General features: G+C 50.6%; 1 protein-coding gene and 1 long non-coding RNA gene across 2 annotated transcripts; both read left to right on the plus strand.

Annotated features, from left to right (window-relative positions):
* The first annotated feature begins 239 nt into the window (after positions 1 to 239).
* On the plus strand, positions 240 to 6577 carry LOC116946513 (uncharacterized). The gene is made up of 3 exons (XR_004403565.2): positions 240 to 607; positions 5274 to 5359; positions 6078 to 6577. It is a non-coding gene; the product is annotated as an uncharacterized LOC116946513 (long non-coding RNA).
* Positions 6578 to 13536: 6959 nt separating this feature from the next.
* Positions 13537 to 21378, plus strand: LOC116946630 (protein FAM110C-like). Its single transcript, XM_032961728.2, has 2 exons — positions 13537 to 13750; positions 18683 to 21378. The coding sequence occupies exon 2, from the start codon at positions 18948 to 18950 to the stop codon at positions 19989 to 19991; it is 1044 nt and encodes a 347-aa protein (XP_032817619.1). The 5' UTR covers positions 13537 to 13750; positions 18683 to 18947; the 3' UTR covers positions 19992 to 21378.
* The last annotated feature ends 740 nt before the right edge of the window (positions 21379 to 22118 follow it).

Raw genomic sequence — 22118 nt, forward strand, 5'->3', positions numbered from 1 at the left:
CAAAGTCAGCTGGCATGTTTTTAAAATAAATAATAGGCCGAACAATTCTTTGTAAGAAATATAGTACAAGTTTTGAGCTGGAAATTGAATAATCTATTTATAAATCATCATCATCATGATCAGCCCGAGATATCGCCACGTCTCACAATGCGGCCGATGTCATAATTCACCAAGCGACTTGCACATGGATCAATTCCATCTCCTCGGTGGACGTCCTATCTGAGGTGGGGGGGGGGGGACGATAGCCCTCATGACCCCCCCCCCCACCCCCCCGCTTGGATCCGCCAATGCACTGAACGGACAATATAATACCTGGTGGCCTTGGATACCTGTGTTTGTCACCATGGACAGCAGTGGCGAATTGAAGCAGCTTAACTCGAGGTGAAGCCATGGACTAAATACCCGAGCTGCCGGCAGTGTCCCGGAAAGAGGATTTCCGCGACCTGCCACGTGCCCGTCTCGCTCGCCTCGGGGGCGCAACTCGTCGGGGAATCGGAGAGTGGGATGAGCAACGTGAGAAGACGGAAGAAGATGTGCCTGATGATCATGTGTCTCATCCTGCGCAAGTTGTGCAGCAGCGCGCGTGCCTCCGTGAGCCCGCTGTCAGGTACCCCCTGCCCCCCCCCCCCAACAGCACCACTCCCTTCTTTTAATTGGCTGCGCGTAGTGGCAAGATGTTATCTCCCTCGCCTGGTATGCAGGAGGTCGTGGGTTCGATCCCAGCGCTGACGCCTGCTGCTGTATATTTGGAGTTTGCGGTGCTACTCTCTCTCTCCCTCCTCGTGGTCGCGTGGATTTTTATCCGGGGGTCCTCCGGGTTTTCCCTCCACATTTAGGATGGACATCACGCGTTTGGAGTATTTGGCTGCAATATATTTCCACGTGATAAACCACTTGGCTTAGCTATCATTTGTGGCCAGGCCGCTTCTGATAGCAAAATAGTAATTCCTATGTCCTATAAAGAGCACCTCTGATTAACATGGTTGGCTACATACGGTGCGAAAGATGCTCAATATACACACATACACATACAAAAGCAGCTGTTAAGAGATTCTATTGTGAGTGACTTAGCCCTTCAATTGCTTTGTCTGAGTTGGTGAATTGGAGACTCACACCCGCCAACGCCTTCACGTGTTATATTTGGGGCAGTTGTTAAGTTCTACGTGTCGGTGGCTTGGAGTTTGTAGTCGCGGTCTCACGCAGGAGAGAAGAGAGTCTTTGATTTTTCCACTCGTGTATGAGGTGTCGGCATCAGGCGGCAGGCAGATTTGTGGGTATGCAGGAGGTCGTGGATTTGTGATCTGGCTGTCGACTGATGATGCCTGTTGTAATTTCTGTCGAAACGTCGTACCCCCTGGTGGCCAAAGCTACGAGTTAGCGACCATCATGTGGAATGTTTTCAGCAACAGTATAAGATAAATAAATAAAATATTTTTTCAAACGGAGCGCCCCCTACTGCGTTAAATGTTCGAGACCGTGAGCGTAACGATGTGATTAGGCAAGAGGAGCCGCGATGTATAAGAGCCTTGGTGCGACTGCGCTAGACAAATCAAATATTGGGGTCCCACCGGACCGATTGCCGCATCCCCTGAGCTGATAGTGTAGTGACTGTTACACCGCTTCATCCATCAGTGGCTGACCATGGCTGGCGATCATGATGATGATGATGGTCTGGGGGTGAAGAGGGACAAGACAGATGACCGCGAGCGACCGCGGTTGCTGCGACGGACGAACAGCAATGTGCTCAAAGCGTTCGAGTAAAAGAATGTGTTCGAGGTCGCGAGTTATTATTCCGCTATTCCTTGGTGGTAGATAATACAGCTACCACCTGCGCTTGGTGGTGGCGTGAAGTTGCGTAGCCTCGGTGTGCTGTTCAGCACCGCAAAGAGATAGGCAGGCTAAGCTTTCCACTCCTTCACGGGACATATTGCTTAAGCGCGTTTTATCTGATCACGTCCCGTCCGTCTGGTGGAGTGAGGCCAACTCTTTGCGGTCGGGACCGGAGCTTTTGTCACTCGGCGAGGAAATTAGGCAGCAAAGAAAGGGCCCCTTTTGTTGAATGAGCAGGAAGAAAAACAGTCAGCGCGCCGGGTAGAATGAGTGAGATTAGCTTCTCAAAATAACGTTGCGGAATTTTTACCAGAACCCTTGAAAACCCAGCCTTGCTTTGTCAAAACTCATCGCATGACATCTGAAAGATTATAATAAGATATTTTTTAAACTTACTTTTAAATGTGCGTTATTGTTGCTTCGCGCTGAACACAATCGCTGCTTTGATGCCACGTCCGAGTTACGGAAAGAGTTTGTGTTTCGATTATTGACAGCGTGTACATGAATAGCCCACGGTTCGTCACCTCCCCACGCCGTACAGGCAGTGAAGGTTATTTGACCATACTTCACCACATGCTGGTCAGTGCTGGTTAACGAAGGTGGTGGGAGTACAGAACGGCAGTCGAGTTTGCTATTCAAACACACGGGGGGAGGGGGGGGGGGTCACCCATCTACGCACCATCTAGGCTCAACTCCTTCTTAGCTTCCGAGATCTGATGGGGTTCAGGTACGAACCAGGTGATGTTATCAGAAGCGTTCATTGAGCACGGAGTTATTTTGATCCCTACTACTCCGTGGTTGACGTCGACCGGAACGGCTCGGAACGCTGTTCGGGGAATGATTTTTGACTGACACTGACAACAACGATGAGTCTATGCGAAACATTTTTACATCGGATAATCGGAATATAGTTATGCAATATTATATATGATGATTATTATTATGGATAGGAATACTTTGTAATCCTGTGGCAGAACCTAATACCAACAAAGTTCTACTCCAAGCCAGGCATGGCTGCGTGTGAGAAGTTAAGGCCCTTTCAGCTCGACTTCCTTCGGCCCTTGCGGATGGTTTAGGAGTCAACATCAAATAAGTCACAAACATTGCTGCTTTCAGCCGTTCGGAAGGGTTGGGAGTGGATGGTGCGCTTGTTTTTTTTTAGCTGCAATTGTGGTTCGGTATCACTGGCGGGATCGCTCACCTTGGTTGCGCAAAGCAACACAATGCGCATCAATTTGTAAGAACCAGTTGAATGACTTCTCTGGTACGGGCAGGGATGCTGCCGTGTGTTGTAATGTTTGACACACTGGACCGGAAATCCAGAGGTCTCCATAAACACACAAAGCGTCTACATGAATCACTCGGCCTCGCGCATCATGCAATCACCATCAACAGTTCCTGAATATTGATTTAAAGCTTTCGTGACTGCAGTAATTCATATTCTTAGCTCTTTCGGAAAAGTCACGTTGAAGGGAAACAATAAAATAATAAAAAATCTATAAAACAATAAAAATTCTCACGACGTTTCGACCATAACACAAACACCTGATGACGACCGTTTGTGTTATGGTCGAAACGTCGTGAGAATTTTTATTGTTTTATATATTTTATTATTTTATTGTTTCCCTTCAACGTGACTTTACCGAAATAGCTAAGAATATAGTTCCTGAATAACTACATTGTTGGTCCCCCTTGTTTTAGGCCACTGTCGAATACAATTTGAGCAAATCTGACTTTGATTGACATGCAGCAGTGAGACAGAGACATCTGTAGACCGGTTTTGCCATGATCAGGGCTCATCATTGCTGTTTAGTCAAGAATGCTCACTGCCTCTGGGAACCATACACGCAGAGTCGCCATACCAACACGATGGGCCTTCATAGCTTGGCGAGTACCAACAACAACCATTGAATCTGTAAATGGCGAGCAAACGTTGCAAAAACTGAAAAAAATTTGGTGGAATTGTTTCATCATTTACAGATTGCATTAATCCAGAAGTCGCCGGTTCAATCTTCTCGCGAGGCAGTTGAAAACATTGACGTGTTTTTGTTAAAAAAAAAAAATCCCAGCCTCTTTCCACCCAGCAGTATACATTGGTTACACCACAATCGATTGGCAGGTCAGGTGTGGTGGGGAAAAGTGTGGGTGCTCCCACCTCTTCCAAGACATCAGGCCGGCGTAGAAGAGTTGGATTGGCCAAAAACAGCCGCCCAGCTCTAGCGGGGGACCTTCTGCCAGCAGCGGCATCAGCAAGAAATTGCAGGGCTGCCCCTGTGCCCCTATCTGGCATGAACAGCTGTAGGGGTCTATAAACTTGCAGGGCGTTTCTCCAGGCCCTGCCCTCCCCTCCCCTCCCTGACCTCCCTCCCCTCCCTGCCTCTCCTTGGGTTTGCAAGCGGCAGGCGCAGATTAAAATGCCGTCTTTCCAGTCGGTCGCACTAATTACTGCGCCTCGCCCATCTCGGCGAGGGCTCGATCGCCTCCCCCGCCAGCCTCTCAGGAAACTTCCTGTCACGTTTAAATGTCCCCCCCCCCCCAAACACGCGGGATTCATTATATCATCATCGGCAGCCATTTGAAAGAAAATGGAACACTTTCGAAGCCCTTAATTTTGTTTACAAGCACACCGGAGGAATAGTCAAAACAATCCGCCCCTGACTGACACGGAGCGGTGGAGACATTGACCCGGCACGGGATTGACAGCGCGTTGTAAAGATGACTAAAGCAATGTGTGCAGGCCCTGCAGGTGACACGTACATAGCGGAAGTGTCTCTCTTTATTCAATCTGTATCGGAGGCAAAGGTGCAGCCCTGCGATTGCTTGCTCAGGACATTGCGAGTGGAAGTGGCTTCTTTCCAGTCGGTTCTTCATTTCAAGGCCCTGGACACCGGCGGCCCCTGGTGGCCTTTAGTGCGGCCCCTGACGTGCGCCCCCCCCCCCCCACTGACAATACACAACACGTGACAACACTCACCACCATCATGCTGCTGTCAAACCCCCAATGGTTTCAAATGTGTGGCGGCCCTCACACACACTGATGATGGTCTTATCGGCGAAAGTGCCCCTCCCTCTGAACATTAGTGACGGACACTGCGCCAGAGGGGGCCCTAGAAAAAGCCCTATCGAGGGTATTTGGGCCTTCCTCTTCCGCACTGCTCCGATGTCGTGGAAGAGATGGGTCTGTGCCGACGCTTGACCTCAGCACGCGCGACCAGTCCGACTCATTCATACAGCTGGGTGGACAACGCCCGGCCAGGAATTAAATAAAATGACCCCCTTTTTTTTGTTTTGTTCCCGCTGCACCTGGAGATCAAAATCGCGCCAGTGACCTCTGGATTGGACAGTCCGAGTGTACTCACCATTACTCCACACAGCGGCGTCCTAATAGGACATAATAACTGACAACATCGCTGTGCGGTGTGTGCCTGTGACCTTGTTTACAGGAGGCACATCTGCCACGACTAGAGATGAAACGACGGCTGTGAACAAAGCACTTCCACTTTCCTCCAGCGTCTCCATTCAGCACGAGGTGAGACGCGAGAGACGTCGACGCAAGGACTATGCGAGATGCCCCCCCCTCCCCCGACTTAAACCCTTCCATTGCTTCGCTGCATTTCTACAAAGTGCACTCATCCAGGCAAAGTAGGCAGCTGATGTGCGTGGTGTACAATGTCACCCCCCCCCCCCCTCTGGCATTGTATGAGTTAATGGTTGTTGCATTAAAGGCGGTACTTTGTAAACATTATTTTTCGTTTATTTAATGTCAACTTGATACTTTGACGCCACGTGTTTTGGGGCGGTGTGTTGGATGTGTGAGCTGCAGATTGTAGCCCTGCCGGGCGGCATCAGCCGTATAGCGAACGGCTCGCAATCGAAAGGTTGCGAGTTCAAATCCAGGTTGGGGTTTGACTCAGCCCATCGTCACTACGCCGTCGATTAAAATCGGTACCACTTTGTCGGGTACTCAATTATTGGTTGTCCTGTCGATATACTCGCGCCCCTGCCATACGAACATAGAATTTCCATGACAGGGCTGTAAACTAGGGATGAGCATCGGCTTGATGTTCGCTTGAGCAGGAAATCACTCTGACTCGTTTCACGTGTCTTATCGCACGCTGTTGAGCGTGTGTTTGTGACGGGCAGCGGTGATTGCGATGCGATGTATGACGAGACTGGGTCAGGGTGAGAACGTCTCCTGAGTGTCTTGCATCTGCCCAATCTCGCTGATGTTCTCGTTTCCACTACAGCAGCCCTGAAGAGCAACTCGGTGGAAAACCAGACGAAAAAAATCAGCCTCCTCCACACCGTGGTGGGTGTTTGCGGCGTCTCATCGGCTGCTCCTGAGGTTGGGAATTCTCTTCACCTCCCAGCTGTCTGCACTGACGATTCCCTGCCGTCTTTTCGCTCCACACTCACGACCGACCTCTGCCCTTCCATTGACTCGTTACACCCGGGCAATGCCTCCATAATATTGTTCACTTTTGGTGATGGCTTGGGGAGGCCTCACTCCAGCAGTAGATAAATCACGGTTAATGATGATGATGATGTGACATTTCCCCACTATTTTTACTTTCATCTCCATCCTCATCAATGCTCGTTCCGTTCCTGCTGTGGCAGGACGAGTTCGAGATGGCGTTGTCTCAATAGGGTGGCACAGTGGTTTTGTGCCTCACAGCAAGGAAGGACCTGGGTTCGAATCGCAACTCAGGTGTCTCTCTGTGTGGAGTCTGAATGTGTCCCCTTCTATTCTGCATGGGATCCCTCCGGGTTCTCCCGTTTCCTCCTATAGCAAATACAAACGTATAATGTAACTGGTATTGGCCCAAGTTACATGTTTTACTGGTATTTGCCAAGACAAATGACTCAATTATGTATGTATGTATGTTGAACTTCTTTCGCACCACACGTAGTCAACCGTGCACATTGGAGTTGCGGGGGAAGGACAACAAAGTAAACACGAAATGCAGTTCTAAAACAACGATTTCAAAGTCCATAGCTCCAGTGGCTTCCAGACGGCCGCAGATGCACATCTTAAGGAGTGCGATGCAGTGTCCGTCTTTGTTCGATGGTGAGCCGAAAGCCACTGCTGCGAGAGTGACCGGATTTTGCGTGACGATGGTTTATTCTCTTTGGTGAGAATTTTTTTTGGATTGCACACAGCAGCAGCAATATTGCCTCCTGCTGCGAAAATGTGACAGGACCCACGTGAAAATAAAGTATTGAGACTCAGTGAGGCTTTCATATACAGTATCTCTTACAGCTGTTCAATCCGCCCAATTCTTGCCTTTCTCTTCCTTTCAGATGTATTATTTCTAACATTTGGTCTGTCTTTGCTGTGTGCGCGCGTGTGTGTTTACCCTGTGCAATTACTTGAGATGCTTTTTTAGTAGGATATTCACGCTGTATTTATTGAAATGATTGTTCGTATTGTTGGGATGCTGTCGTGGTTGTAATGGTTTGGAGCGCTGATCGACCCTGTTGCAGTTGAAACAATGGGCACGTTTCCTAACTCCCCCAGCCCCCAGCCACTGCCACCCATAAGGTATTCGAATCAGGCCCCAACTCTGATCCACTCTATCTCTCTTGGCCTCTTTGTGTCCTGCGAAGAAGGGCAATTACCCTAAACGTCTCCAATTACATATATTTGTTTTGCTTTCAAGGCTACGCAGTGTTATTGACGAATGCGTTGAGTTGTCAGCAGTCTAAACATTCACCCAACAGTTCGTCGATCGGTAGATTGCGCGCGTTTCGGAATAGCGCTGTGGGTACTCTGATCTCTTCCAAGGCAATTGGCTTCTAGAGGGGCTCTCCAAAGCTCCCTGTAATTGATCATCGCGATCGGTATTTTTTGTTTTCATCGAGGCCCATGTTGTATATATAGGCTCATATACAACACCCTTCCGCCAGCAGTGGCGTGAGAATGTTTTTTCAGGACTTGCGCCTTTATTACATTTGTATTGCCAATTATGGGCGCGCGATGCGAGCACCTGAATCTGGCATTGCTCAACGTTTCACTTCATGTATGCATTCACGCGCTGTGGCGTGACAGAACGTGGGTGTGTGTGCGTGTCAAAACACAGGCAAACGTCCCCCGTATAACCTTGACAGACTTGTCGGGGCAAGTAATGTTAGCGAGTAGCATCTATGGAAGCCGGCACGGAACTCAAGCGGGTGGTTGGCCAGTGACACGCCCGGCCGCCTTTGTCTCCCCAGTGGCGATTTTTACGCACCGCACCAGGTACTCATTTGAGGCTGAGTCGACCGAGAGGAGGCCCAGGATCGGTTGAGATAATCGTCACCTGGTGTTGGTGGCCGTGAGCGGGAATCGAACTCTGGCGGGGCGGGTTCGTAGCACAGCGCGCTAACCACTGCGCCACCGCTCTTTGTGTGTGCGCATATGCGTGTACTCAAATACACGCGTGAGTAGCGGTTAGCGCGCTGCGCTAGGAACCTGTCGACCCGAGTTCGATTCCCGCTCAAGGCCAACACCAGTGACGATTCTTTGAACCGGTCCTGGACCTCCCCTAGGTCGCCTCAGCCTCAGATGAGTACACGGTGCGATGTGTGAACATCGCCAATGGGGAAACAAAGGCGGTCGAGCGTGGTGCTGGCCACCCACCCCCTCGTGTACCGTTCCGACTTTCATAGGTGCTCGCTGACAGCACTTGCCCCTACAGTCTATTGAGGCTATACGAGGGGGGAGGGATCTTTGTCTTTGTCCTCACGTAGGCACACTCAAACGAGTTCCCACTGCGTGGTTTGTGTGCACGTTGGGCAATAAACATCACGCGGAACACGCCCGCGCCACCTACACGTGTCGCGCACACACGAAAAGGCCCCCGCAATTGTCCCAACAGCGAGGTGCAGGAAGCCCAGGGCAGTGTCCTTTGCAGTGATCACATTTTCAGCGGCAACCGCTGGCTCCCGGCAAACTCTGCCCCACCCAATAACAAAAGACCACGAGCCACGGGGGTTGGTCGGTAACACCTGGGGTGGCAAATGCTGGCAGTGTCCCCCCCCCACCCACCACCGACCCCATAGGGCAGTAGCCACCATAGGCACAACAGCAGAGGCTATGTAGTATCCGTTTCACAGACACACTTAATATTGTAATTTTTGCAGATGGGTCACGTCGCATTAATTTTTAGCCAAAACAATATTCCGATGACAATGTTTGTTTTTGTAGCTACCGCGGTGACATCGCCATCGTAGAGAACTGTGATCACAGAGGTTTAATCCACCAGTAGAAAAAAGTCATTGGTGGTCAATCGCTACCCTCGCTCGTACCGATCATCTAGACTGTGGCGATGTCTCAACAGGGGTGGGGGTTTGCAAGGCCAATCTATTACGGGGCTATTTGCATGGATGAGCGAATCTCGCCCTTAACACCAGGCAGTGAAATCGGGCGAACTTTTATTTGCCTTGGCCAGCCAGCTGCGCTTGCCCAACCACACAAGACCATTCAGTTGCATGTTTGAGCAGCTACGCTCTCTCTCTTTCTCTGCGAACAGCTGGCTAGTGGTAATTATCGCAGCTGCCGCCGGTATCATCGCACCGTACGTAGCCAACCGCGAGGTAATCGGAGGGGTGTGCGAGAGACGTGGGAAGGCGTATTTAAGAAACGTGTAAACTTCGCTTTGAGTGCCACACCGAGAGATCGAATCGAACCGCGCGACCTCCGGATTGGTGGCCTAAAACAAGAGGGCCGACAATGCACTTCTTCAGGAACATGGTGATGGTTCGTGTTTTGTGTGTGTGTAGAATGTGTGTGTGTGTAGAATGTGTTTGTGTTTGTGTGGTCTGTCGCTCCGCACGAAGTTTCAGGTCTTCTCGGCCACGGTCATTCCCTCCCTTCTCTACGCTTGCGAAACGTGGACCCCCCTAATGGAACATCTTCGCCGGTTAGAAACATTTAGGCTAGCCTGCCTACGATCCATCCTGGGTTTAACCAGGCTGGATTGTGTGAGGAGCTCACAAATCCTTGAAAGATCTGGGCAAGGTCCCATCGGTGAGCTCCTCCGGCAGGCAAGGCGGCGTTGGCTGGGTCATGTAGCCCGCATGCCCAGCCACCGCATGCCGAAACAGCTTTTGTTCGGCCGGATCGAGGGGGCTAAACGGGCGTGGCACGGGCTAGAGAAGAGATTGAGTGATGTGGTATAGGAGGACGTGGAGCTGAGTGGATTTGCCGATGACTGGTACCAGCGGTGTCAAGATCGGCCTCTGTGGAGGAGGCTCGTGAAGGACGCTACTGGGCAGTTGGAGGCAGTCGCCCTCCAACAACAACGGAGGGCGGAGGAGCGACGCTCACAACAACGAGCGGAGCGCCGGGTGGCTAAAGCACAGCAGGTTGGCACAGTAGGGGGCACAGGTGGTGCATCAGCTAGTCATCTCAGTCATCTTAGTCAGTTGACCCGTGGCACTTGGGTCTGCCCTGTGACCTCCTGCCAGCGGGCGTTCGACACTTCACGTGGCCTCAAGGTGCACATGGCCTGGCACAAGCGTCGTGGTGACGTCACCGCCACTTAGTGGCGAATGGCGCTTGTTTTTGTTGTGTAGAATGCACGAGGTTGGGGGGGGGGGGTGAAAATTTTTGTACGGTACATGTGTTTTTGGCGCGTTATTTGAGACCTCACGATTGCTGCAAGTCTCACCGTTTGCGAACTATTCATGCCACCAGGGCAGCATCCTGACCTCCCTGTGCACGGTCAGTTAATGACAGGACGGAGCTTCTCACCAGAGGCGTTGCAACAGTGACATCAAAAAACACGGCAGGCCAGAATATGGAAAAAACCCACAACCGGCACGGTGTTTTTTTTATTTAATGCCGCAGAGTAATTGCGGGGTTGGGTCGCGACGGACACTCTCAAGCGCTTGATGTAAGTGAGATGATTGTGGTGACTCCCACGGAGGCTATGGAGTGTGTAATTTTCTCCTGGGGAGTGCGGTAGTGGTGGTGATGGTGAGGCGGGGTGGGAGTTTCCCCGAGGCTCCCCTCTCTCTGGGGAGAGGGAGATAGTGATGAGGGTGATGATTACGCAGGAATGAGCGCGGGGAGGTGAACGAGGAAGAGAGGAGGGGGTGACAGGCGGGCGGGGTGGGGGGGCACCGCTGGGAAGATGGGAAGACTGGGCCCTGTTGTTAATAATCGCCGAGTAGCATCTGGAGCGCCTCTGTGTTGACGCAATGAAACAAACTTGCGCGGTGGCCAAGTGGGTTTTGTGTATTCAAACAAGGGAAGATTCCAAAAAACTACCCAATGAATATTGGCATTGCACGAATTAAACAGCCCGCAGTTTGTGGCGATATAACCCGATCTATTGGACCCTATATTAAACCACTGTAGACTGCGCTCCTTCAACGGTGGCAGTGACACGGGTCAGGCAGCTGCCGTGTCGACAGAGACATCTGTAGCACGGTTGGCTACGTACGGTGCAAAAGATGTCCAACATGCATACAGCATACACACAAAACTACACGAACGCTCCCCTTGACGCCGCCTCGTCGACACTGGCATTTCGCTCCTGAACATATTGCTGCCATGCGCTATAGTTGAAGCCACCCACGTTGCGCGACGCGTCTCGTTCCTACGTGAACAGCCGTTTGTATTTTGCACTGCGTAGGCTTCAGCGGTTGTGGCCGTGCAGCTCTGTGGCTGTGCAGGTCTATCGAACATCGTGCCGAGCAACGCGTGGCACGACCCGAATTATGAACGCATCGGAGAAGCCAAAGCTGAGCGATTCCCGGACGTGTATCCATTTTGATAGCTGTGGCCTTGCACATAGATGGGTGGGAAGCAGTTGCCCAGTGCAGCCGGACATCGCGTTTACCAAAGCGACCTTTCGCTGTTAAGTGTCAAGGGTGAGGCAGCTGCTGTCAACAGAGACATCTGTGTGGCTCCGCGCAAGCACAGCTAAAAGAGACATTGGGAAGGAACGCTCGTACTCATTGTGGCTTCTCTGGCCACGGTTCAATGCGGAGAGGGGGGCTGAATGTCATTGCCTGTTGAATTCGTACCCCAGCAGCTACACACGCAAGAGCTTGGGTACACAGAGGACCGCGGCAGCCTTCAGCCACTGCAAGGCAGCACAGTGAACGTGTGATTAATGCTATGCTTATGCACATTGGGCGGTGAGCGATAGTAAACAGCTCGTTTCCCGAATGCATCAGCTGTGTTAGTCTTATACAGCCGGGGGGTGGGTGGGTGAGGGGATCGTGGGGTTTCCTTGACCATACTTCACCACCACGCTGGCGAGTGCGGGTTGGTGAAGTCAGGGAGCGTAATCGTGGGAGCTTAGAAGTACAGCACAACAATGAAGTTTGCTGCACCGGCATTTGCTGCTCTCAGCGTAACACGTGGCCCTGCAGAAAAACCCTTGCGTGCAAAGTGGTCGCCTGTTCCAAGCATTGCCCAGGGATCAATCCTGCAACGTTCTTACCCTCCCCTCGTGGGCATCTGTGAAAAAAAAGAGCCATATAGCTCATCGGATTTCTCCAGTATGAATACATTTTCAGATTCTGATCGCTTCTTTAGAGTGTGGCGAGATTGGGCGCATTCTTGGTGATTTCGTCGTAGGCTGATCTTTCACTGACGCTGCGGAAAATCTGTAATTTAGTTGACGCCGGATGTTGAGTGATAAGTCAGTCGTGACTCCTGGCTCTCATTCGTGGACATACTTTAGCATTGTTTAAACAAACCTCTGATAGCTTCTGAGAATGTTTTTTTTTTTTCCGGCTGTAAGACGGCGTTGTTTGGAATGATGACCCGTACCTGTTAATCCCTTATCAGTGCCCTACCTTTTTACAGACCAATTCAAACCTTATTGGTCACCCCGTGCCCTAATAAATCATCCGACAAAGTCCCATCACAAGGGAGATACACAAACAAATATATATAAATATTTGTTTGCGCGTATGGACCTGAAAAAAAAATTCTCTGTACAAGAATACGGAGTAAGCCGTGATGGGTTGACAGCTATGATGGTCCGACGTTTCACTCCATGTGCTGGAAGCGTCTTTCGGAAGCTGAAATGAAAGATCCTGAAGAAAGTTCCCAGCACGTTGAGTGAAACGTCTGACATCGTGCCAAACGACACGCGGCACAAACCTTATGACACAATCGCATGAAGCCAGAGAGCCCAAACGCTCGGATCTCCTTTGCATGGTAATATGACGTCATTGATTTTCCCTGTGGAGTAACGATTTTTTTATGAAGTTTTTCGAACACCATAATGAACGTCGTCTGGGTACAAACAAATAGGGTTAGCAGCGGGTGGCAGCAAATACACAGCAGCTTTGCGTGCACATTTTAATCGAACGCACAACTTCAGAAATGCGTACTAACAAAAAGTGTCATCGTTTAGCAAGATAAGTTCGAGTCAGAGGACACGTGTAATTGTAAAATGAATCCTTGTTTAATTTTTTTTTAAACGAGGTGGCCAATCATGTTTCCCATTTCACTAAATTCAAACAGGTTTTTTTTGTTTACATTTCAACAAATGTCCCACTCCTCTTCAAACCACGGATCAGGGGGACACAATACACCACTTGTGTAAATAAACGGCCCGCTGCCAAGCTAGTTCTTATGGACAACAGATGTTGTTATCTTTACAGGAAGCTGGGCGTCTGCAAACAATGATCTCATGGGAGGTGGAGGAGGAGGAGGGAGGAGAGAGAAGTTTTTTTTGCCAGATGGGCGGCTTTCCCAGCTCCCCATTGGCTCGCAGATATCGTTCTCATGGCTTAAGCTCCACTCAACTGCCTGCACGGTTTGAATGAGTTTGCGAGCTGTGGAGGCGACTGTCGGCTGTTGCTAATGCTGTAGAGGACCTTGAGGACTTGGACATCTTAACGTTGACGTATCAACCAGGGTCACACCAAGATGGGTTAACAGCAGCCAGTAGATTCTTCTCAGTTACAATCAGTAAGTCGTTTTTGTCGGTGTTACTTGTGTTTGTCTTGTTTGTTTTTACTCCGAGCTTGTTTCTATAAATGAGGTTGTTTGAGATATTGTATTTTTTTTTGGTCTGCAAGGGCGTCCCGTATTTTGTATTGGGGTTCTCTTGCCGATAACATCTGGTGATGCAGCAGCATCATCTAACGAGCCCGACTCTGCTGATCGCACCGAGAAGCTCTGTCTTGCTTTGACGAATGCTATTTGATAATATTGGTCTGCAAGGTGTACAATGCTCACGGACTACAACATGTTTGTGGAAAGCGGAGTTTTTACTTTATTGTTGTTTCTGCCTTTCATTTTGGTGCCATTTTTAAAATTCATTTTTATTTTCTGAGAGTTTTCATTTGCTTGGGTAGTTGCTATAAAATATGATTTCGCCCTTCTACAATTACTGTACAGCGATGTGGGATGCAATTAATTATAAATGACTAAAGCTATGTTATTATTATTGCTCCATGGCAACAAGTAATGCCTTTGTGTTTGGTGTTACTTGTAACTGTATCACGAGCAATATTTATCAAGCGTTGGTCCGGAAAGCCAAGAGGCACGTGTCCAGATATTGCGTGTGTTTATTTAGGTGTATATGTGGAGACGCTGTTTATTTAGGTGTATAAGTGGAGACGCTGAGTAAAGTTCAGCTTCTGCAGGGTGATCCAGATGTCTTGTGACCCCACCCCCCCCCCCCAATTACTTGAACCCTAACAATCATTTCTGCTTTAAAGAAACCTTCCTAAAAAAAAAGATACAATTTTAGAGAGTTAAATGGTGTGGTTGCCTCAACCACACCCTGTGGTTGCCTCAACCACAGGGTGATGTGATGCGCCTAGTGCAGTAATCACGGTTAGTTTCGGTGCATGCCGGCTTGCTCGCCACTATGTGTGGCATGCCTTTGCTCAGCGACACGGCGAGATCGCGAACTTATGTTCGTGCAGCGCTTCGTGTTGTTTATTTTGTCATTTAGCGTGAGCCGGGTCGCTTTTGCGAATGAGACGCCATATCGCGGCCTCACGAGCTCTCGCCCAATGGTTGAACAAAAAACAAAAACCAGATAAACTCTCACTTGAGAGCAGTGAGACGGAGGCAGAACTTTCTATTAAAGTGTAAACGCAACGGAGTCTGCAATCCCGCCGCATTGCATTTTTATTTGATTGCCAATAACCGCGCGATTTAATAACAATGCGTGGATCTTGCTTTACGGAGACGAGAGGCCGAAAGTTTCGGAAGAGCGATGGCAAAAAAAAAACAAATCTATTTAAAATAAACGCCGGCGTTCATGAACAATTCAACTCTTGCACGGTTGAAAAATAGGTCTCGAGAACATTTCAGCCAAAACATATATATTTTTTGTCAGTTTAACACGTAGGCTTTTCGCGACCAATATCATCAATAATAGAGATTTTTTTTGGGAGGTTAGGTCGCGTAAATATAAAAAAACGTGTGGTTAAAGCCCGCCAACTAGTAAACTAGTAAGGGTTGGCTGTGTCTGATGGTGGCGGGTTTTAACGTCACATTCATATATTTACGCGATCTAACCCAAAAAAACCTTCATCACGGAGAGATTTTTGCCATTGTTTTAAAGAGGCAAGTCCCAACACTGAAGGGGGTGGCGGGGAGGGTTATGAAGGGGACAGCCCCGTGATTAATTTGCATGCCACTGCCGCCACCCCTGCGCTGCTTGCTGCTACGCGTGGGGGGGGGGGGCTTGCCCTCAAGTTGCTCGCTGTGCTTTCTCCACCGCGCGAAATGTGACCTGCAGTTACGGTGGTGGTGGCGGGCAGGCGGGCGGAGCTTGTGTCATTGCTGCCCTGGAGACCCCCGGAGATTGATGATTGATGTATATCGGCATTCGTCGAGATGTCTCACCTTAAACAGAGTGGGCCGCGCGAAGGCTGCAAAAGTTTCCACTCGAAAATACAAAGTATTTCTCGATTGCCCGATGCGCAAATACGAAGGAGACGTTGCAGCGATACACTCCGATAACTCCTGACGCGGTCATCTCTGGCCTCACCACCTGAATGTGAAACTGCAGCTGTGGCTCCAGATGTGTATCGGCCATACGACAAGCGGACGACGGGGGCAGCCGTGCCGCTCAGACCGGGGCGCCACTGGGGACCACTCTCCCCAGCTGTGCCCCCGCCTGCTGGACTGGTGTCAGAGATTACAACAACTAAAAAAACAACTCGACTGGTGTCGTTAAATGAATACAAAAAACTCCGAAGCAATTGTCAGAGGACGGATTCCCACCGCCCAGTGGCTGAGTGACTAACGTCCGCTCAGGGGGAGCGCCAATCGGGCAAGGAGGGCCCCCCCCCCAATGTGGGATTTGTCACGCGCTGTCGCCAAAACGTCACTGCTCGAATTCAATTTTAAATAAAACGCGGAACGTAAAATGAAAGCGTTTTCATAACAAACAAAAACATTTTAACCGCGTTTTAAATAAGTTTCTTGCTCTTTGACACTGCTGTTGAAAACAAATCTCATGGTGGTTGTTAAGGCGGGCCCCCAACTCTTAGCTTTGGCCACCAGGGAGGAGGGGGGCAAGGCACCCCCCTGCCCCCACGTTCGTTACGCTCCTGCCACCGTCTAATCCTACCCCCTCCCTTATAAATCTATAAAGAACTCCTCTTATCCACGAACCTATTACCCATGAGATCTATAGGTTATGTGAATATGCCTACTATCTGCGCCCCCTGTTTCTATGTGTGTCCCCCCCACCCCCCATCCTGCACTGTCTTTCAGAATAACGTAACGTATGTTGTCTTCACCATTGTAGCTTGATCTAACCCAGTAGTAATTCGAAAGTGTGGCAAGGAGCCGAATCTGTGTTTTATTTTATCTTACTTATCCTGGAGGAATCTGATGAGCGATAATGGATTTTTTCTTCTTCACACATGTCCAGTAGGGGCGGGTCAGAACGTTGTCATTGTTTTAATACAAAAACACGATAGGAGTGTAAACCAGAGGTAAGTAAGTCACAAATAAAATATAAATAAAAGTGCCGACCGATGTTTTTTTTCAACACTAAGTGCAGGCTTGGGCAAGGCAGCGAAACATTAACAAAACAGTCCCAGGCCACACCAAGACAACAACACACAGTCCCTCAATGAAACTGCACACTGAAATTGAACTATCGATGCACTGGGGGACGGTAAGGATAGCATGCCATGTTACGCAATCAAGCTCAGTTCGATTTCTAGTCTGGAGGGCAGCAGTTGCGCTAACCACTGGGCCACCGCTCCACCTCGCCCAGCGCGGTTTAAAGTAAGATTTAAGAAACGTGCAAGTTGGGAGGGGCGCGTTGCATCCACGGTGTCCTCCCTGTGTCCGTGATCCGCTGGGCGGTGCCACCATCCACACCGGAAATCTTCACTTGGATAACTCGGAAATCCGAGGCTTAAGGTTGCCTTGGTAGCCACTGATCGGTGCCACGTAAATGAACTGCCCAACGCCGTCACTGGTTTGTGTCACTGCTATTGCCGTTAAACATCTCAAAACATATCATCGTCGTCACCATCATTATCGCGAGCCACGGTCAATCCACTGCTGTATGAGGATATCCCCAAGGCACCCACCCGCACCTCATCTCCCACGATGCAACTTCCACCTAGCACCTGTACACAAGCTGACTTCAACAGACCTACGCGTACAGCATACTGCATGTATGCAATCATTGTATGGGAGTAAAACAGCAATCGCAAAGTCCACAAACACGCAATCGACGTTCGAGAGTTATTTTGGCCAAAACGCATGCAGGGAACAAACTCATCGGGCTAAAGAAAGCATTAAATTAAGAAAGAGTGGTGAAAATCAGACTGCGCATCCTCAGGTTAACTTTGACGTGGACGGCAGATCATCAGACGGTGGACATCGATTAACGAAAACGGGACGAGAGCTGAAACGCGGTCAGAGTAGCAAGGAGGGGTGCCCCCTTGGAACCACGCTGAGCAAGAGAGGGGAGCACTTAGGCTCGAGAACGTACGCAAGTTAGACATCGCATTGATCATTTCAGAGGAACGAGTGGCCTTGGGCAGTACACGCACCTAGGAGGGATGATGGCCAGTGAGATCGGGACTAATCACGGAATGCCAATCGAAGGGAGGAACGAGCCCGAGGGGGCGTCCACTGTGGAGATGAAACCACGGGGGGGGGGGGGGGGGGGGGCTCGGGTAGGAGTGAAGTGGAGTAGGGCATCAGGGGGCCCTGAGGCAACACTCGCGGCTTGGTGGAGGCCTTCATCCTGCAATGGGTAGCTCATAGATGATGATGATGATGATGATTGTGATCGAGCTTTGTACATCCCATCCAATCACAGTACGTATCTTCTTACTCTCTAATGGTGCCATTGGGGGAAGTACAGGAGGGTTGACGCAAGAGATTTACAGGGATTAACGGAGAATCTGCTTAGGTGCCAGACGCCATAGTTTTGTTTTTTTCTCCCCACAAATCTCTCTTCCTTCCTCTACCAAGGTGGGGAGAGAAGTATCAATCCATTCTCTTTGGTTCTATTCGGTAAAGTCACGTAGGTAAAAAAATAAAGCAACAAAAATCACGACGTTTCGGCCACAACACATGTGGCCTTCTGTTCCTTCACCTGAAGAAGGCCACTTGTGTTGTGGCCGAAACGTCGTGATTTTTGTTGTTTTATTTTTTTACCTACGTGACTTTACCGAATAGAACCAAAGAGTATGGATCCTTGCAGTCACGAAAGCTTCAAATCTAGAATATCAATCCATTGTCTGTAAGGTGGTTGTTATTTTCAATTGCAGCAGACAGAATGTGCTCCAGCGTGGCCACGGGAGCATGTCACGTGCAGTTGTAGCAGCAGCAGCAGCGAGCATTACATTTAACAAATTGTGACTTAATGTTATTTTTCTTGTCTTGTTCTTTTTTTTTAAACAGGCCAAAGAAAACGAAGCATTCGCTTGAAAAACGGAACTCCTCCAAGAGGGAGAAAGCTAAACAATGGGGAGGGGAAGTTCACTCCTAACACAAACCAACACAGAGTTGCAGCGGTGGTAAAGGTGCAGCCCCGCAATCACTTTCTGCTGACTGGTGGGCTTGCGGTAGAGGGAGCTGCAGAGAGTGCCTTTGATTTTTATATTCGGCCCGAGACGATTATCCGCACCGTACAAAACGCGCCGCTGGTATTTTACATCCTTCCGTCATGCCGGTGGAAGTTAGCCAACAGCCGAGGCGGGGATCCCTGGGAGATCGTCTGTCGCCAACGTCTTCCATCGTCCCCCTGCGCATTCTCAACAAGGGGCCCGAGTATTTCCGGGCGAACCGCCGGAGCTGCCAGGAGGGCGCCATGTCCGTTCGGGAGCGACTCGAAGCCGACCGACTCAAGTACGTCAAGAGCCCCGACGCCGCCCGGCCATCGTCCGTCGAGCTCGCGGCCGGCGGTGGCGGCGGCGGCGGCGGCGGCCTCATCGTCGGCGCGTCGAGAGGGCGTATCTGCTGCGGTGCCGGCAACCTGGACCTGGCGATGCTGAGCAGCGCCATCGGCAACCTGCACCAGATCCGGCGGGAGGACCTGTGCCGCAAGAGCGGGCGCAGGACGCTGCCGCCACCGCCTGACCCCAGGCTCGCGTTCCGGCGCCGGAGCGACGGCTTCGTCCGTGGCGGCTCGGAGAGAGACGCGGCCTGCGGCGGCAACGGCACGAGCGCCAGGAGCAACGCGGTGGCCTTCATCTGGAGGCTCTTTCAGGGTGTGGCGGGGGGCCGGGAGAGGCACGCCAGGCCGTCGGCCGGCAACGAGGAGGACGCGGGCCCCGAGTCGAAGGAGAATCTGGGAGACGTCACCGACGGGGCCGCGGAGGCCAACCCGAGACCGGCCCGGCGATCGGCGTCACGGGACGAGCCACATCCAGCCCAAAGGCCGTCTTCTCTCATTTTGCCGGGCGGCAAAACGGAGCCGGATTCGTTCTTCGACGAGTGCGGCCTCGACCGGGAAATCATCGCGAGCTTGCGCGTGGGGCCAGGTGGGGGCGGCTGCGGCGGCGACTGCGGCAGTGTCGGCGCCGGCGCCAGCAGCAGCGTCTCCTCCAGCGACCCCGACTTCGAGGGATTGTCGAAGCGGTGGCGCGACCACGACGGAGGGGAGAACGATGGAGGGGAGGACCCAGCGCCGGCGCGAGTCTCGGTCGTCGAGCGCAACGCGAGGATCATCAAGTGGCTCTACGGGTGCCAGCGCGCCAGTTGCTTTTGAAGAGGGACGATCGCTGAACGGCGGCGAGGGGCCGGGCGGCAGCGGACGTGCCGCGACATGTCCGGCTCGCTGGTCGGGGCGGGCGTTGAGGTGTAGGCGGCCGATACGTGAAAAGGTCGCAAGCTCGCACCTCCGATGTGCACGGTTGGCTCTGTACGGTTGTGAAAGAAGTTCAACGTACGTTTGTGGCCATCTCTAGAAACTGACAGTTATTCGCCACGCACAAATGTTCTCGTGTGTAAGTGGAGTTCCGTTGAGTGTCTCCGTGTATGAATGACCGTATGTTTTGGTCCGCTGGCCTATTGGTTTTCAAGACGAATATTACCCAGCAGCATTTGTTCAAGCGCAAGGAAAATCTGGACTCGTGTCGACCCTCCCGAATCTCATCGGTGTTACCGAGTGCAAAGAGGTTGTCCTGGACAAAAGAATGTCGCGCAAACTGCTTGAATACATGGTGAGATGCTTCGCAGTGCTTTAGAGAGGTAACCAAACGCACGCGAGGCTCCTTAGCCTCGCGTGCGGGGAAAGGTTAGGATTTGTGGACATCTGCAGAGCAAACGTTATGCGCCATAGTCGGCAGGGCAGTTATGCTGACGGTGGGATAAACGACGTCGCATCGTGCGTGCGGAGGGACGTTGAATGCATCACGTCGTGAGTTTTCCCAAGCAAAAGTAGAGCAGAGGCATTTTGTGCCCCTTCCAGGCTCGCGTGGCTACCGGCTGCTGAGAACTTACAACCAGGGCCTGGTTACGTTTGATGGGGAGGGGGGGGGGGGGGGCGTGGGAGTTAAAATAAAACTAAATTGAGGGGAAGGCTCTCTCTGTTCATTCGCTTCGTTTCGACGCCGTCTGCTCCAACATGGTTGTTTTAGCTACGGCGTTTTCACGTATGACGTACAAACGAATTGTCAATCGAAAAATTCAGGTGAAGCAAATTTTATTTTGACTCGCGACTCGGTTAGTTAGTAAGAGCCATCGTGCTGCAATGGCTTTAATCGCAACAAAAAAAATGTACCTGTAAGATTTCATCACGGTGCTACAAGTGTCGCACTTCAACCGTTTTACAGCAGCCGGGGAACGGAACGCATCCGTGGAGAGGACGACCGCCGAGAGAGATGGAGCCGTGAGATCCATTTGTGTGAAGGTGCTGGGTGGACCGTTGTATTGCTGGATCATGATTAGAGGTGGGGGGAGGCCTTCATCCAGCAGTGGATTGACCAAGGTTGACAGTGATGATTTATATTTAGTTAACCCATCAGAATTCAAGGCGCCTCTGAGTGCAGCCCCGACTGTCCCTGCGTTAATCCGACCCTGCCTACATTAACGTCTGGGTTGTTTTGGTTTCCTGAAAATGACTGGGATTTAATAAAGTTACGTAATTGAAAGTTCGTCTTTGTTGCTGGCTGTCATGTCGTCTCGTTTCCTGTGTGCTCATGGTCCACGTTTAGAATCCAGGTTTGTTCGGTGGGGTCTAGCGTACAGCGAACTGAACGAGGGGGTATTTACTACAAATACATTTTAGTCTTGGAGTGCGGCGCATAAATAGACGACAGTTATTTATCCACGTAAATATGTAACTATTTCGTACTTTAATAAACAAAATGATAACTAAATACTGCGTTTTAAATGTATTACATTTCTAATACTTTTTTCGAGTGATCCTTTTTTCAATCCACTGCTGGATGAAAGTTTCCACATGCTGTTTCAGTCATGGGGGTTTTGTTTGACCATACTTCACCAAACTGAGGACCGGTTCAGATATTATTCACCGCCAGGATTTCCACCTTTTCCACCATGGACCAAAGCCGGATGGAGTTCTCAGCTGGCACTAGGTCTGTTATCCAGACATATGGACATCTGTGAAAATTACATCTGTGAAAAACAGCTTTGCAGCTCTTTGGATTCCTCCAGTATGCGTAAACATTCTGATTCTGATATCAAACCTGTACATTATCCTGTAAATAAAGTTCAACACAATTCCACAGGTTCGAATGAATTCCTGCCACCCGAACGCCGATGGCAATTCCCGGAGTGTCTGGGTCAAACGGGGACAGTCGGCAGCTCGAGCCTCACCGCTGACGTTCACCACGACCGGGAATCGAACCACTGCTGCCTGCGGTCGACGTCC

This window comes from Petromyzon marinus, chromosome 27 (genome assembly GCF_048934315.1).
Source record: "Petromyzon marinus isolate PM22_M1 ecotype Great Lakes invasive population chromosome 27, UKy_Petmar_22M1.pri1.0, whole genome shotgun sequence".
Classification (NCBI taxonomy): domain Eukaryota; kingdom Metazoa; phylum Chordata; class Hyperoartia; order Petromyzontiformes; family Petromyzontidae; genus Petromyzon; species Petromyzon marinus.

Excerpts from the sequence above, each read along its gene's own strand:
- LOC116946630 (XM_032961728.2), top strand. The coding sequence starts at position 18,948 with ATGCCGGTGGAAGTTAGCCAACAGCCGAGGCGGGGATCCCTGGGAGAT.